Consider the following 16,719-nt stretch of genomic DNA (forward strand, 5'->3'; position numbering starts at 1 on the left):
TATGGATGTAAGAAATGGCTACAGATTGAGGAGCAGCAGGTAGATTGGAAATGCTCTTCAGTCATTGGACAGAGTGCAGTATTTGTAATTTTGTGCAATTTTCATCAATAAAAGCGTCAGACTTTCCAAGGAGTAGCGATCTCACACAGATTGTCACTCTGCTCCTTTTTTACATCATCAAAGAGTTCTGTATTTCTGATAGGTTTTAATTGGATCTCCTTCAGTAGTGCAGAGCCGTACCTCCACCCTGAAAGACCCTTCTTAGCATAACATGATCACTGGAAGGCAAACTAAGCCCCTTTCCACAACAGTCTGTTGCTGCTTTCTGAAATTTAAAGTTCTGGAATTATTGACAGCCACTCTTACAGCTGCTGTGAAATGGGAAGTAAATAGCCTTTAAACTGCTCTTGAAGCCACTGCATCTATCTGCTAGTAAAACATGTAAGACAACACTTTTCACTATACCTTAGTGTACATGACAATAATAAATCAAAACAAATCAAAATATGGCGAGTCCAGTTCAGTTTCTGGTCAACAGTAACCCTCAGGATGTTGATAGTGAAGAATTCAGCAATGGTAGTGCCATTGAATCCAGGGGTGATGGTGAGATTCTCTTGTATTGAGTTGGTTATTATGGCATTGTGTGGCACATGTTATTTACTTCATCAGCGCAGTTACTTAGATATTATCCTGAATTTTGAGATGGGGTCTTTCAATATCTGAGGATTCACAAATAATGCTGAACATTGTGTAATCAGGAGCAAACATCGCCACTTTTGATCATTGTTGAAGCAGCTGAAGATGATGGACCTCGGACCTCTGAGGAATTCCTGTAGAGAGGTCCTGTAGAGAGCAACCAATGGCATTTATTGGAGATATAATCCTCAGTAACCCGTAATCTCTCCCTAAACTCCCACATCCGATAAGAAAAGCATATCAATCTACTAATGGCCATTTTTGCTTCTTCCAATTTACAGACCCAGAAAATAGCATTGTTTTATACCTCTACAAAACACTGCTCCAGGCTAACTTAATACTTAAGTCTGATATTTTTATGATTAATTGAGAGACATAACACAATAAAACATAATCAAGGGAGGACCTACTCTGCTCAATACTGCAGACTCACAGCAAGGCCACACTTAGTCAATGGACCTCCAGCAACCAGTGCTCCTTTTTTGAGGTATTTTAGTTGTTGGAGGTGATTTCCTTGAATTCCAGGAGCAGCAACTATTGTTTTATATGCTGCTGCATTGTTTTGGAACTTTGGAGAAAAAATGTTAAAACAATGGCACTTTTAAAAGGGAGAGGCACAGACAAAGGCAGCACATGTTCAGTTCAGTGCAGGACAGTGACAGAGAGAAAGAAACCCACATGCTAACTGACACAGCAGTGAACCTGCGCAGTTACTGCTTTTGCTGTTTGAATTCATGTATCGCTGGACATCGGAGTACATCTGGGAAAATGAACCAACAGTGAAATTTGCAACTGATCTTGGAGGAACCTGTTTGGGAGAGGTCACAGTACAGAAACAGATAAGTAAATAGTTTTAAGTGCGGCCTTGCTGTAAGTCTGCAGTAATGAATAGAGTGGGTCCTTTCTTGATTACATGTTTCATTGAGAAATGCCTCTCGATTAATCTTAAAAACATCAGTCATAGGTATTATGGAGCAGTGTTTTGTAGAGGAATAAGACAGTGCTATTTTCTGGGTCTGTAGATTGGAAGAAGCAAAAATGGCCCTTAGTAGAGTGATATGTTCTTCTTATCGGATGTGGGAGTTTAGGGAGAGTTTACGGGTTACTGAGGATTATATCTGCAATAAATATCATTTGTTGTGAATCCAATCAGATCAAATGGATTGTTTGGAGTGACATTTAGAGGCAAGGAGGGATTTACAAGAGTAAGGGGGTGTGATGAATGGCAGTTATAGGAAGGGAGAGAAGTCGCAAATACAGTCACATAGATGGGTTAACTCCAGGAAAGATAGCAGAGGTAGGCAGGATAAAAACAATGACTGCAGATGCTGAAAACCAAATACTGGATTAGTGGTGCTGGAAGAGCACAGCAGTTCAGGCAGCATCCAACGAGCAGCAAAATCGACGTTTCAGGCAAAAGCCCTTCATCAGGAATAAAGGCAGTGAGCCTGAAGCATGGAGAGATAAGCTAGAGGAGGTACTACAGGAGTCTTCTGTGGCTATACCCATTTCAAACAAGTATGCTGTTTCGGAAAATATTGGGGGTGATGGTTTCTCAGGAAAACATAGCATGAACAGCGACATATCTGGTATCGAGATTGGCTCTAATGCAATGAGGATCTAAGAGATCGATTCTGTTAGGAGACTTGCTAGTCCGAGATGTTTCTGTGGCCAGCAGCAAAAAATCAGAATGGTGTGTTGCTTCCTCGGTGCCAGTATCAAGGGTGTCTCAGCAAGGGTGCAGATTGTTCTCAAAGGGGAGCGGGACCATCAGGAGGTCATTGTACACATTGAAACCAATGACATAGGAAGGGAAAAGAATAGTTCTGAACAGAGAATATAGAGAGTTCGGCAAGAATTTAAAAGGAGGTCCTCAAGAGTAGTAATATATGGATTACTCCTGGTGCTGTGAGCTAGTGGAGGTGGGGATAGGAAGATAGAGCAGAAGAATGCATGGCTGACGAGCTGGTGTATGGAAGAAAGATTCACATTTTTGGATCATTGGAATCTCTTCTGGGGTAGAAGTGATCTGGACAAGAAGGATGGATTGCATCTGAATTAGAAGGGGACTAACATACTGGCAGGGAGATTTGCTGGAGCTGCTCAGGAGGATTTAAACTAGTAAGGTGTGGGGGGGGGGGGGGGGGGGGGGGGTGGACCCAGGGAGATAGTGAGGAAAGAGATCAATCTGAGACTGGTACAGTTGAGAACAGAAGCTATTCAAACAGTCAGGGAAAGCAAGGACAAAGCAGAGATCAAAGTAGGATTGATCAATTAAACTGCATTTATTTCAATGCAAGAGGTCTAACAGGGAAGGCAGATGAACTCAGGGCATGGTTAAGAACATGGGACTGGGATATCGTAGCAGAAACATGGCTCGGGTGGACAGGATTGATAGCTTAATGTTCCAGGATACAAATGCTACAGGAAGGACAGAAAGGGAGGTAGAGAGGAGGGGGAGTAGTGTTTTTGATAAGGGATAGCATTACAGCTGTGCTGAGGGAGGATATTCCCAGAAATACATCCAGAGACGTTATTTGTGTGGAACTGAGAAATAAAAAAGGGATGATCACCTTACTGGGATTGTATTATAGACCCCTTAATAGTCAGCGAGAAATTGAGAAGCAAATTTGTAATTTGATCTCAGTTATTGGTAAGAATAGTAGGGTGATTAAGGTAGGGGATTTTAACTTTCCAAACATAGACTGGGACTGCCATAGTGTTAAGGGTTTAGATGGAGAGGAATTTGTTAAGTGTGTACAAGAAATTTTTCTGATTTAGTATGTGAATGTACCTACAAGAAAAGGTGCAAAACTTGACCTGTTCTTGGGAAATAAGGCAGGGCAGGTGACTGAGGTGTCAGTGCGGGGGGGGGGGGGGGGGGGGGGTCACTTTGGGGCCAGCTATCATAATTCTATTAGTTTTAAAATAGTGATGGAAAAGGATAGACCAGACATAAAAGTTGAAGTTCTAAATTGGACAAAGGCCCATTTTGATAGTATAAGGCAAGAACTTTCAAAAGCATTTTGGGGGCAGATGTTCACAGTTAAAGGGATGGCTAGAAAATGGGAAAGCTTCAGAAATGAGATAACGAGAGACCAGATACCATATCTTCCTGTTAGGGTGAAAGGAAAGGCTGGTAGGTGTAGGGAATGCTGGATGATGAAAGAAATTGAGGGATTGGTTAAGAAAAAGAAGGAAGCAGATGTAAGGTATAGACAGGATAGATCGAGTGAATCCTGAGAAGCGTAAAAGGCAATAAGACTATACTTAAGAGGGAAATCAGGAGAGCAAAAAGGAGACATGAGATAGCTTTAGCAAATAGAATTAAGGAGAATCCAAAGGTTTTTTACAAATACATTAAGGACAAAAGGGTAAGTAGGGAGACAATAGGGCCCCTCAAAGATTAGAGCTGAAAATGTGTTTCTGGAAGAGCGCAGCAGGTCAGGCAGCATCCAAGGAGCAGGAGAATCGACGTTTCAGGCATGAGCCCTTCTTCAGGAATGAGGAAAGTGTGCCAAGCGGGCTAAGATAAAAGGTAGGGAGGAGGGACTTGGGGGAGGGGCGTTGGAAATACGATAGGTGGAAGGAGGTTAAGGTGAGGGTGATAGGCTGGAGTGGGGGTGGGGGCGGAGAGGTCAGGAAGAAGATTGCAGGTTAGGAAAGTGGTGCTGAGTTCGAGGATTGGGACTGAGACAAGGTGGGGGGAGGGGAAATGAGGAAACTGGAGAAATCTGAGTTCATCCCTTGTTGTTGGAGGGTTCCGAGGCGGAAGATGAGGCGCTCTTCCTCCAGCCGTCGTGTTGCTATGGTCTGGCGATGGAGGAGTCCAAGAACCTGTATGTCCTTGGTGGAGTGGGAGGGGGAGTTGAAGTGTTGAGCCACGGGTGGTTGGGTTGGTTGGTCCGGGTGTCCCAGAGGTGTTCTCTGAAACGTTCCGCAAGTAGGTGGCCTGTCAGGCTGCCTACTTGCGGAAATACTGGGGAGTCAGATTTCTCCAGTTTCCTCATTTCCCTTCCCCCCACCTTGTCTCAGTCCCAACCCTCTAACTCAGCACGACCTTCCTAACCTGCAATCTTCTTCCTGACCTTTCCGCCCCCGCCCCCACTCCGGCCTATCACCCTCACCTTAACCTCCTTCCACCTATCGCATTTACAACGCCCCTCCCCCAAGTCCCTCCTCCCTACCTTTTATCTTACCCTGCTTGGCACACTTTCCTCATTCCTGAAGAAGGGCTCATGCCCGAAACGTCGATTCTCCTGCTCCTTGGATGCTGCCTGACCTGCTGTGCATTTCCAGCAACACATTTTCAACTCTGATCTCCAGCATCTGCAGTCCTCACTTTCCCCTCAAAGATCAGCAATGCGGCCTTTGTGTGAAGCTGCAGGAGATGGGGGAGGTACTAAACGAGTATTTTGCATCAGTATTTACTGTGGAAAAGGTCATAGAAGATACAGAATGTAGGGAAATAGATGGTGACATCTTGAAAAATGTCCATATTATAGAGGAGGAAGTGCTGGATGTCTTGAAATGCATAAAAGTGGATAAATCCCCAGGACCTAATCAGGTGTACCCTAGAACTCTGTCGGAAGCTACGGAAGTGATTGCTGGGCCTCTTACTGAGATGTTTTTATCATCGATAGTCACAGGCGAGGTGCCGGAAGACTGGACGTTGGTTAACGTGGTGCCACTGTTTAAGAAAGGTGGTAAGGACAAGCCAGGGAACTATAGACCAGTGAGCCTGACATCGGTGGCGGGCAAATTGTTGGGGGGAATGCTGAGGGACAGGATGTACGAATTTGGAAAGGTAAGGATTGATTAGAGATAGTCAACATGGCTTTGTGCGTGGGAAACCATGTTTCACAAACTTGATTGAGTTTTTTGAAGAAGAGGATTGATGAGAGCAGAGTGGTAGACGTGATCTACATGGACTCCAGTAAGGCATTTGACAAGGTTCCCCATGGGAGACTGGTTAGCAAGGTTAAATCTTATGGAATACAAGGAGAACTAGCCATTTGGATACAAAACTGCCTCAAAGGTAGAAGACAGAGGGTGGTGGTAGAGGGTTGTTTTTCAGACTGGAGGCCTGTGACCAGTGGAGTGCCACAAGGATTAGTGCTGGGTCCACTACTTTTTGTCATTTATCTAAATGATTTGGATGTGAGCATAAGAGGTAGAGTTAGTAGATTTGCAGATGACACCAAAATTAAAGGTGTAGTTAGAGAGCGAAGAAGGTTATCTCAGATTACAATGGGATCTTGATCAGATGGACCAATGGGCTGAGGAGTGGCAGATGGAGTTTAAAGTTTAGATAAATGCGAGGTGCTGCATTTTGAGAAAGCTAACCTTAGCAGGACTTATACACTTAACGGTAAGGTCTTAGCGAGTGTAGCTGAACAAAGAGACCTTGGAGTGCAGGTTCATAGCTCCTTGAAAGTGGAGTTGCAGGTAGATAGGATAGTGAAGAAGTGGTTTGGTATGCTTTCCTTTGTTGTATTATTGAGTAGAGGAGTTGGGAGGTCATGCTGCAGCTGTACAAGTCATTGGTGAGGCCACTTTTGGAATATTGTGAGCAATTCTGGTCTCCTTCCTATCAGAAGGATGTGTGAAACCTGAAAGGGTTCAGAGAAGATTTACAAGGTTGTTGCCAGGGTTGGAGGTTTGAGCTAATAGGGAGAGGTTGAATAGGCTGGGGCTGTTTTCCCAGGAGCATTGAGGGGAAGAGGGGTGACCTTTTTGAGATATATAAAATCATGAGGGGCATGGTTAGGATGTCTAGAACTCAAAGGGAGTCCAGAACTAGAGGGCATAGGTTTCTTTTGAGAGTGGCAAAATATAAAAGAGACCTAAGGGGCAACTTTTTCACGCAGATGGTGGTATGTGTATGGAATGAGCTGCCACAGAAATTGGTGGAGGCTGGTAAAATTGCAACATTTAACAGGCATCTGGATGGGTATATGATTAGGAAGGGTTTGGGGGAATATGGGTCAGGTGCTGGTAGGTGGGACTAGATTGGGTTGGGATATCTGGTGGGCATGGATAGGTTGGACTGAAGGGTCTGTTTCCGTGCTGCTCTATGACTCTATGATTCTATGTCAGTTACATCTCCAACCAGTATATCATTTTCCTTCTGATTCCTATTGATGCTAGTTTTTTCTTGATTCCTCAGTCAAATGTCAAGAGTACACTCTTGCCTTATCTCTGAAAATTAGCTCTTTTGACCATGATTGAAGCAAATCTGCCATGAAGTTAGGAGATAAGGTCCTGGTGAAATTCATTGATGACACTTTTTATCAGTTTACTGATAATTGGCAATACTGATAGAGGAAGCCAAGTTGGATCATCTACTCGGCATTTCTTGTTGTAGATTGATGCAAATGTTTCAGATATATCTTTTGCATGGATGTGTTGGTCTCCCCCCAAGACTTGAAGGATATTTGAGGAGCCTTCTTCTCTAGTGAGTTGTAGAACTGTCCATCAATGTGGACTCAATGTGGTAGAATCTACTGTCCATGATATTATTTAGCTCTGTCACTTCCTGCTAATTCTGTTTGACATCCTGTAAAATTAGATTAGATTAGATTCCGTGCAGTATGGAAAAAGACCATTTGGCCCAACAAATCCACACTGACCCTCTGAAGAGTAACCCACCCAGACCCTTACCCTATATTTACCCCTGACTAATGCACCTAATACTATGGGTAATTTTAACAAGGCCAATTCACCTGACCAGCACATCTTTGGATTATAGGAGGAAACCAGAGCATCGGGAGGAAACCCACGCAGACAGAGGGGGAATAAGCAAACTCCACACAGCCTAAGGTGGGAATCAAATCCGGGTCCATGGCACTGTGAGGCAGCAGTTCTAACAACTGAGCCACCGTGCCACCCTAAACACAAATTGTACATTATTGTAGCTACAAGAAGTTGACACCTCATTTTAGATGTGCCTGGTGTTGCTCTGGATATGCACTCTTACATTCTTCATTGCAGGAGGGTTAATTCCCTGGCTTGATGGTGATGTTACAGCTGGGTTCATGTCAGACCAGAAGTGTGAAGATTGTGTTGGAGTACAACTCTGCTGCTGACGATGGCCCACAGCATTTGAAGAATGCTCAGTCTGGTTTGAAATTTATGTCATTTTGCCTGACGGTGGTGTCACCTAGCACAGTGGAAGGTATCCTCAATGTGAAGATAGAACTTTTTCTCCAAAAAGGTATGGTCGACTCAATATTGTCATGTGTAGATGCATCTTCTATAGGTTACTGAGGATGAAGTCAAGTATTTCTTCCTTCTTATCGGTTTCCTCACCACCAGCTGTGGGCTAAACTGAACAGTTATGTCCTTTAAGACTCAATTAGCTTGGTCAGTAGTGATGGATATTGAAGACTTTACCGTGCAGAGTACATTTCACTTCTCTGCGACCCTCAGTGTTTGCTCCAAGTGGTTCAACATTGAGGAGAAATGATTTGTCAGCGAGGGTTTCAAGAAACTAGTAAGAAGCTTCCTAACTCATGTTTCCTCAATTGACAATGACAATCATGTAATTCCAGAATTGTGGTGTTTTCTAATGCAAATTCCACAATTTGCACTGATTGGATTTGAACCAAGTCCCCAGAGCATTACTTGGGTCAATGCATTACTCGCGTAGTTACAATATAATTACACCATTGCCTCCCCATTTATTCCATTGAGAACAAACTAGCATATAGCAGACAGGAAAGATGGGAAACACATGGCATTGTGGCTTGCTCTAGCATTGTGGGTTTAGTAAAGCTTCCACTTACATATTCCAAAATAGTTACGCTATTTTACTCTGGAATTCAAGAAAAGAAAACATTACCTTCAACTATACAAACAGTGCCCTGTTGTTGGCTTCCTTCTATAAGGTTAGCTGCTTACTGCCAATACTACTAATATCATTAATAGATACTACTAATCTCAATTGTCTGCAATCAGCGACATTGGAGAAGTATTCAACAGAGCTTCACAAAGCTAGTGAAATAGAAGGTATTTGTCCATAGGTGTCAGCATGGTTTTATAATGCTTTTCATATTTCGTCTTGAATTAATTATTAATGAGCTACATCAAACAATCTTCATAATATTTTTCCTATGTAAGCAAATTGCAAACTTTATTCTAAGCTTTCATCCAACTTCATCATGTTCTCAAGACACCAGAAGTCCTTACCTTACAAAGATTTTGCAGCAAGACCTGCCATTCATTGTGGCCCTCAGTGGACACCAACCTAGACTGTGTGTGACCCAGAAGGAAACAGACTGAATGCTGTATGTGTCCCAGGAGCGTCGAATCAGTGGGTGATGCTATAATGCTATTGATTAAATGACCATTGTATAATGCTCCTCAGCTCAAGTAAATCAACACAAATAATAAAGAGAAAGCTTTATAATCTGTTATACTCCAGACCATTCACCTTGGGAAAATGCTGCAATTGACCCATGGGAAAGCAAGAACCAAACATGACTTATCATGTTTTGAGAAACATCTCGCTAGGATGCCCAGAGGAAAGCCAGAGGTGGCCCAGCTGCAGAAGTTCCTATAAGCACCAACAAGATGGTCTGTAGACGTCAAGTCAATCATGCATTGAACTCATCAGATATAAGAGGACCCACAGAGTCAACAAAATGGCTTACAGTTTGGATGAACTCGAACAATGAGAAGCCTTTCATTAAGGCTTATCCAAGTTTCCATTCGTCAACTCAAATTAAAGAATAAAGTCTCCAAATGTTGCAAATTGTCAGAATCTCAAACAAAAACAGAAAATGTGGAAAACACTTGATAGGCCAATGAGCATCTACAAATAATAGGAAATGTTAAGTGCTTTAAGTGCTTTGTGAGCTGCTGAATGTTAATATCATTTTCTGTTTTTGCTTGAGACGGTAAAAAATTGTCTATGCTTGATTCTTCAGAGACACTGAAACATCAGAGAATGTGCCTTTCTCGGAGCATTAATGAATTATTTACAAAGGTACTGTTACATTTCCTGATATCCAGCACATCCTTGCTAATGAACAAAATATTTTTACAGTCCTGTAGTAAGCAAAGAAGCTGAACAAAGCAAATCTTTAAAGGATAAATGCAACATATCAAACCTTGGATGTCACATAATTAAATGGCAGGTCATCAACTTTCCAGGAATACATCAGACTGAGAGTTGGCAGCCCTGTCTAGGACGGCTCTAATTTGATTTCCAGGGATAGACATTCAGCATTATATTGTTCTGCTGTACTCCTCAACTTTTTTGATTCTGGTCTGCTCCTTAATCTTTACAAATACCTGACTATCTTCACATTCAAGATAATCAATACAGATTTACAGTCAATCCTCTCTACTCACCTTGCAGGAGATGCAGTGCAGATTGAACAGAATGTTAGGTATGTTTAATCAATCTGTCCAGACATGTTATAATATATAAGGGCAAATGAGATTTATGCCAGATTCAGTGATCCCTCACTTCTCTCTATATACCCTATCTGTTCACTGATATCCCGATTACTTCAACTAAATCACCTCGTAGCCTCCTTAATTTCAGGGTTTAATACCAAGGTTGGTATTTTTTCTTATAATTGAACTTTGAGAGTCCAGGTATCACTCTGGTAAGAACTGAGGATTTTGAGGGGCAATGGTAGTGACACCAGAAGACCTGGGCTCAAGTCCCACCTGCTCCAGAGCTCTGTTACAACATTTTTAATTAACCTATTCAGACATATCTGCTAAATAGAGCAAAACTTATTTCCAATTAGTTGGGAGTCTCTGGAACCAAGAAATACGGCCTAAAAATTAAAGGCAGAGCTTTTCAGAAATAAACTCAACAAACATTCCAACTTGCAAAAGGTACTGGAGGTTTGGACCTTTCTTTTGTAAGCTTTGATGATGGATTACTGTATATACTCATGTAAAAGTCGGTCTCTTGTAAAAGTTGACCCCTTATTTACAGCCAAAAAATGTTGTATTTTCCATATTTCCCATGTAAAAGTTGACCCTACTCTATCGCATTATAAACCTCTGATATTGGATTCTGCATGTTCCCATTAACCCACTTAAGCGACATCACATTCATTCGTTCATACTGGTAACTCTACTCATTGTTCTTTGTTTACTATATTGTCTCTGTATTCATTCATTCATAACTCTACTTAGCCCACTTAGTTTACAACAGCACGTTTTAATTTATTTATTCATTCAGACTGGTACGAAGTCTATCCGTACTTATCGCACTTTGTATAATATACATGCAAAAGTTAATATCTTAGAATCTCTACCATGTGGAAACACCCTTCGGCCCAACAAGTCCATACTAACCATCTGAACAGTATCCCACCCAAACCCATTGCTCTACATTTACCCTGACTAATGCACCTGACCTACACATCCCTTAACACAATGGGCAATTTAGCATGGCCAATTCGCCTAATCTGCACATCTTTGGATTGTGGGAGGAAATCAGAGCACCCAGAGGAAACCCATACAGACACAGGGAGAATGTGCAAACTCCACACAGACAGTTGCCCGAGGTTGGAATCGAACCCAGGTCCCTGGCACTGTGAAGGAGCAGTGCTAACCACTGACCACTGTGATACCATGTTAATATCATTAAAAAGTTAACCATTTTAATTGTGCCATTATATCTGAATAAAAGTGAGATAATATTAGTGACATATATGGATGTAGGTTTGCTCGCTGAGCTGGAAGGTTCATTTTCAGACATTTCATCACCTCCTTCGTCCGGAGGCGCACTGAAGATGTTACCTAGTATGGTGACGGAACGTCAGAAAATGAACCTTCCAGCTCCACAAGCAAACCTACATCCAGAACCTCAGCCTGAACTACAAATCTTCTCAAAACTTACTAACCACATATATATTTAATTGTTTGACAAATTTGTTAATGTTGCTGAGGTTCATTACATAGGAGAGTAAATGGGAGGGAAATGGAAGAATTGACAGGAAAGTTCAAGACACTTACATATTTAGAATTTAGTAAATGTTTCATTTTAAGTGTGCCAAAATACCAGGCCATGATGATGTTGAACACTGTGATTTTGCAGGATTTCAATGAGTCTTTGACATGTTAAATTTTTGTACCACTATGTATGAATAAAATTTACTTCCATTAATTCATTCTTGTTTCCCTTGTTTTTATTCAGTCATTACCTTTACTGTAATTCACTGTGTTTTTCTTTTTTACCCAGGATTAGTTGAGTGATCAAATCAACTTCAGCTAATAATAAGGCATTTCAGACTGCAGCACAAATTTCAGCCCCTCAGAACTAGTGCCAACCTTATATATTGAACTTTTAAAAATAGTCTAAAAAAATTTTGACTTTTGTATGAATATACAGTAATTGTTTATTGCAAATCTGCAATTAAGTGAATTCTACTTAGCAAAAATAATAAGGAACACGTGACAAAGGCAGCTCCACGGAATTAGGTTGCAGATTCGTCCTGAGTCATCATGCCTTTCTCAGTGGCTTCTGGGATTTTTGTATTATCTACCTTTACTTTTTCTGTTGAAAATGACTGTGTCCTTTTCTAGACACTCTCTATTCCACTATCACTTCTGCCTCTGTGGGATAGTTTTCATCTCCTCCACCAGGACTTGACGCTGACCTAGCTCTGACTTATTTCAGCTCCAAAAGTTGTTCTGCTTCTGCTGAAGGATCTACACTCACTTCCCATGACCACGGACTCTATCCTTCTCTACTGCCCTTCAGAAATCTTTGATTTCCTTTCATTGGATTCTTTGATCCTCTTGAAATTCCGACTCCTGGTTTTGTGTGGCCCATGTTGTTCCTTCAATCATTTGCATTGAATTTACCTCTTGTTCTCTAATGACTGCAGTGTAATTCATTATGTTTGAGCAAAGCTCCTGTCAGAATCATCTATTGTGGGTAATTGCATTGACATTTGGTGGATGGTGATAATATCTTATTCCTTATAAAGCCTCTCAAGTTAAATTTTCCATTCACTACTTTACAAAACCATTTCTTATTAGCCCTACTTCTCTACTAACCCTAACACGATCACCTCCCTCAAGCATCTCATTTTTTCTAAACCTCTCAACCTTTGTTTAAAAGACTTTTCTGATACCATCAACCACCAACTCCTATCCCCTCCCAAGCTTCACTGAGTTCTCCCCTTATGACAGGAAGTAATCAGGTGTGGAAAAAGATTAACTTGTTCATGATCCTACCTTCTGAATGATGGGACAGTGTGAGGAGACTGACGCATGAGCCCCCAATTCCAGATCCAAAAACTGTAATCCGTAGGGGATCCCCTCCAAAGAATGCGATGTTCTCACTAATCCAGCGTAAGGCCTGGATCTGATCCAATAGGCCATAATTGCCTTTTGCAGCTTGATCCCCAGTGCTTAAGAAACCTGTAACAAACAGAAAGCATCATATTAATAAAGCATTGGGACAAACATTTCAACTTGTGTGTAACTTACTCTTCTGTACAAATTGCAATTGAAGTTACTGTACTTTCTGAATATAAGAAAAAGGGGGGCTTTTACAATCAAACCATGTATAATGAGGCTCTGTATTATGGCTCTTTTCCATTGTTAACAGGTATCAATGCAAACCACTTTGTTTATTTCACCAGTGCTAAACTTGTGAATGTACATCTAGAATGAAAGCTTCACATGACTCCAAAGCAGAGTGACACTGCCTCCTTCAAAGAGTTCCTTCTGCTTCACCCTGATGTCATATCAAACCATGATCTGGATTCAGAGATTCGTTACTGAACTAATCTAAGTTAACTAATCTTAGATACTGAACTAAGCTTTACTGAAAGAAGGAAATCATTCTGCACTGACATTGTTGGAGAGTCAATTTAGTTTTCAAATGCTTGCCTAATTGAGCGAGGTTAGCTTAATACATGTCTGTTATTCAGCATCATCTGCAAAGCTCAATGCAGGATAGGGTTGCCATCAAGTAAAAGTAACAGATGCTTAACCATGGCCACTGTTGTTGAACCAAAGAAAAATTACAGATGTTTTGCAAGCAATGTATGTTATTTTAGTTCAGTCCCCTCATCCAACTTGACTCATATCAGCAGGGCAACAAGGGATGGGAAATAAATGGTGGCCCAATAGTGAAGCCTATATACCATGACAGAATAAAAAAAACTACACATTTTTTTCTTTGTATAGTATCAGATCTTCTTAGTTTCAGTAAAAGCTTACATTGACAAAATGATTATATTTTGTTCTTTAAATGTCTCTAATTTGCTTTAAAGATAGTTTTGTCAAAAACGTTACTCTATCTATTCTGCCAGGTTGGATTGATATCTGTGTTACTGTAGAGTTCTGGATTGCAAAAGTCACTGCACATTGTGTCCCATTTGGAAGGCCAAAGCCTTGTGAAAAATATGGTTTCACTAGAATGCAATTGCCATGCCTTTATCCCTTGTCAATGCAAGAGAATACTAAATGGAAGCAAGTCAGCAACGGGTTAGATCTCATGGAATACAGGGAGAACTAGCTGTTTGGATACAGAACTGGCTCAAAGGTAGAAGACAGGTGGTGGTGGAGGGTTGTTTTTCAGCCTGGAGGTCTGTGACCAGTGGAGTGCCACAAGGATTGGTGCTGGGTCCTCTACTTTTTGTCATTTACATAAATGATTTGGATGTAAGCATATGAGGTAGAGTTAGTAAGTTTGCAAATGGTGTAGTGGACAGCGAAGAGGGTTACATCAGATTACAACAGGATCTTGGCCAGATGGGCCAATGGGCTGAGAAGTAGCAGATGGAGTTTAATTCAGATAAATGCGACATGCTGCATTTTGGGAAAGCAAATCTGAGCAGGACTTATACACTTAATGGTAAGGTCCTAGGGAGTGTTGCTGAACAAAGAGACCTTGGAGTGCAGGTTCATAGCTCCTTGAAAGTGGAGTCACAGGTAGATAGGATAGTGAAGGCGGCGTTTGGTATGCTTTGTTTTATTGTTTAGAGTATTGAGTACAGGGGTTGGGAGGTCATGTTGAGGCTGTACAGGACATTGGTTAGGCCACTGTTGGAATTTTGTGTGTAATTCTGATGTCCTTCCTATCGGAAAGATGTTGTGAAACTTGAAAGAGTTCAGAAATGATTTACAAAGATGTTGCCAGGGTTGGAGGATTTGAGCTACAGGGAGGGGCTGAACAGACTGGGGCTCTTTTCCCTGGAGCGTCGGAGGCTGAGGGGTGATCTTATAGAGGGTTACAAAATTATGAGGGGCATGGATAGAATAAATAGACAAAGTCTTTTCCTTGGGTTTGGGGAGTCCAGAACTAGAAGGCATAGGTTTAGGGTGAGAGGTGAAAGATATCAAAGAGACCCACGGGGCAACATTTTCACACAGAGGGTGGTATGTGTATGGAATGAGCTGCCAGAGGAAGTCGTGGAGGCTGGTACAATTTCAACATTTAAGAGGCATTTGGATGGGTATCTGAATAGGAAGGGTTTGGAGGGATATGGGCCAGGTGCTGGCAGGTAGGACTAGATTGGGCTGAGATATTTGGTCGCCATTGATGGGTTGGACCGAAGGGTCTGTTTTCATGCTGTACATTTCTATGACTCTATGACAAGGTTCATTGAAATGAAAACCATCTTCATTGTCAAAGGCTCTACAGAAATATTTCTAGTCAGTCACTTTTCAACCTTATATCATTTAAGGAGTACTTCAAGGAGTATTTAAGGAGAGTAGAACTAGTGTAAGGAAAGTACCAGATAGAAGACACATTAGCAATTAGAGTTCATGACAGTCCAGTAAAATTTACAATGACTGCCTCATCTTACTTTTCCAAGTGTACTGTGTTTTTTGAACTCGTTTTACTGTCTGGGATTATTGGTAAGGTTGGTTGAATTCTATTCTGAAAAGTGAAAACTATACGACAACTTAGATATCAGAGTTCACTTAGTTACTTGGTTTTTCAACTTCTAAAAATTGAAAATATTTTGCAATACATTGTTGGCTTCTTCCTTTGGATACAGGATGATGTCTCCCCTATTTCAGATTCCTCTCTTTTGATGTGCTCTCCTGCTGACACACTGATTTAGGGCCATTTCTGTTATGATCTAGTCAGCTTTGCAGGGTTATCTGAAACGTAATGGAACTAGGGAACAGGTGATGGCAACATTAGGGAACTTTAAATGAGAAATTATCGGGTGAGATCTAGCTGCATTAATATGGGGAGCAAGTAATCGGTGCTATTGGTGTTTGTGATTTGTGAAATAAGTATAAAAGTCTGGTGAGAAAAATATATGGCTGAAAAATATATGGCCTAACCAGCATTTTAACCTTTGGTATTTGAGACTGGTAGCAGAAGATGATTAATTACTTGTAAGTCAAGGAATGAAAGCTAAGAATTATTTAAACCAAATAATATTTTGAAGAAAAGTTCAAAAAGATTACTAGATGTAAATGGAAAATCTTGAGGTATGATTATCCACCCTTGTTTTCTGAAAATGAACCTGATGCCCTCTGGAAGAATAATTTGGCATGTGGACTATGACTACTGCTTTACCAATAAAGATACAAAGAATTGCCTTGGCAGTTTCACTACCAAAAAATAACAAGACTAAAGAAATGTTTTTCTCAGATTGCAACCGGACAATTTGAGCACAAATGTAACTTTCATGGATATAATTAATCAAAAAAGATCATTTATTAATTACTTATGAAGCCTGGTCAGATGTTGACAAATTTAGAAAGAGTGAAGATCATTCCATAGAAGAATACACAATGGAATTCAATAGATTGTATACAAGATTGCAGAAATTTTAGCTGATAATACCTCAGTCTGTGCTGGCATTTAAATTATTAATGGTGCAAAAGTAGTAAATACAAAAAGACTTTTATTTTGACTGGAGTTAAGTTTACAAAAAGATGTAAACTGATAAACCAAATATTAGAAGCATTAAAAACTTCCTTGCAAAGTATTCCTTTCCAGCAGTATTCATGGTATTAAAAAGGACAATTGGCCATACAATAAAAAAAGGACAGGATAATAACAGACTGACC

The 16,719-nt window shown here is 40.9% G+C and overlaps 1 protein-coding gene across 3 annotated transcripts in view; it reads right to left on the reverse strand.

Moving 5' to 3' along the window:
• nlgn3a (neuroligin 3a) overlaps positions 1 to 16,719 on the reverse strand; it is a 319,502-nt gene that overhangs the window by 68,041 nt on the left and 234,742 nt on the right. For all 3 annotated transcript variants that reach the window (XM_072595196.1, XM_072595195.1, XM_072595194.1), the window contains one exon: positions 12,910 to 13,095. In XM_072595196.1, the coding sequence (XP_072451297.1) occupies positions 12,910 to 13,095 (186 nt within the window). The remainder of the gene's footprint in view (positions 1 to 12,909; positions 13,096 to 16,719) is intronic.

The sequence above is a fragment of the Chiloscyllium punctatum genome, chromosome 25 (assembly GCF_047496795.1).
Source record: "Chiloscyllium punctatum isolate Juve2018m chromosome 25, sChiPun1.3, whole genome shotgun sequence".
NCBI lineage: Eukaryota > Metazoa > Chordata > Chondrichthyes > Orectolobiformes > Hemiscylliidae > Chiloscyllium > Chiloscyllium punctatum.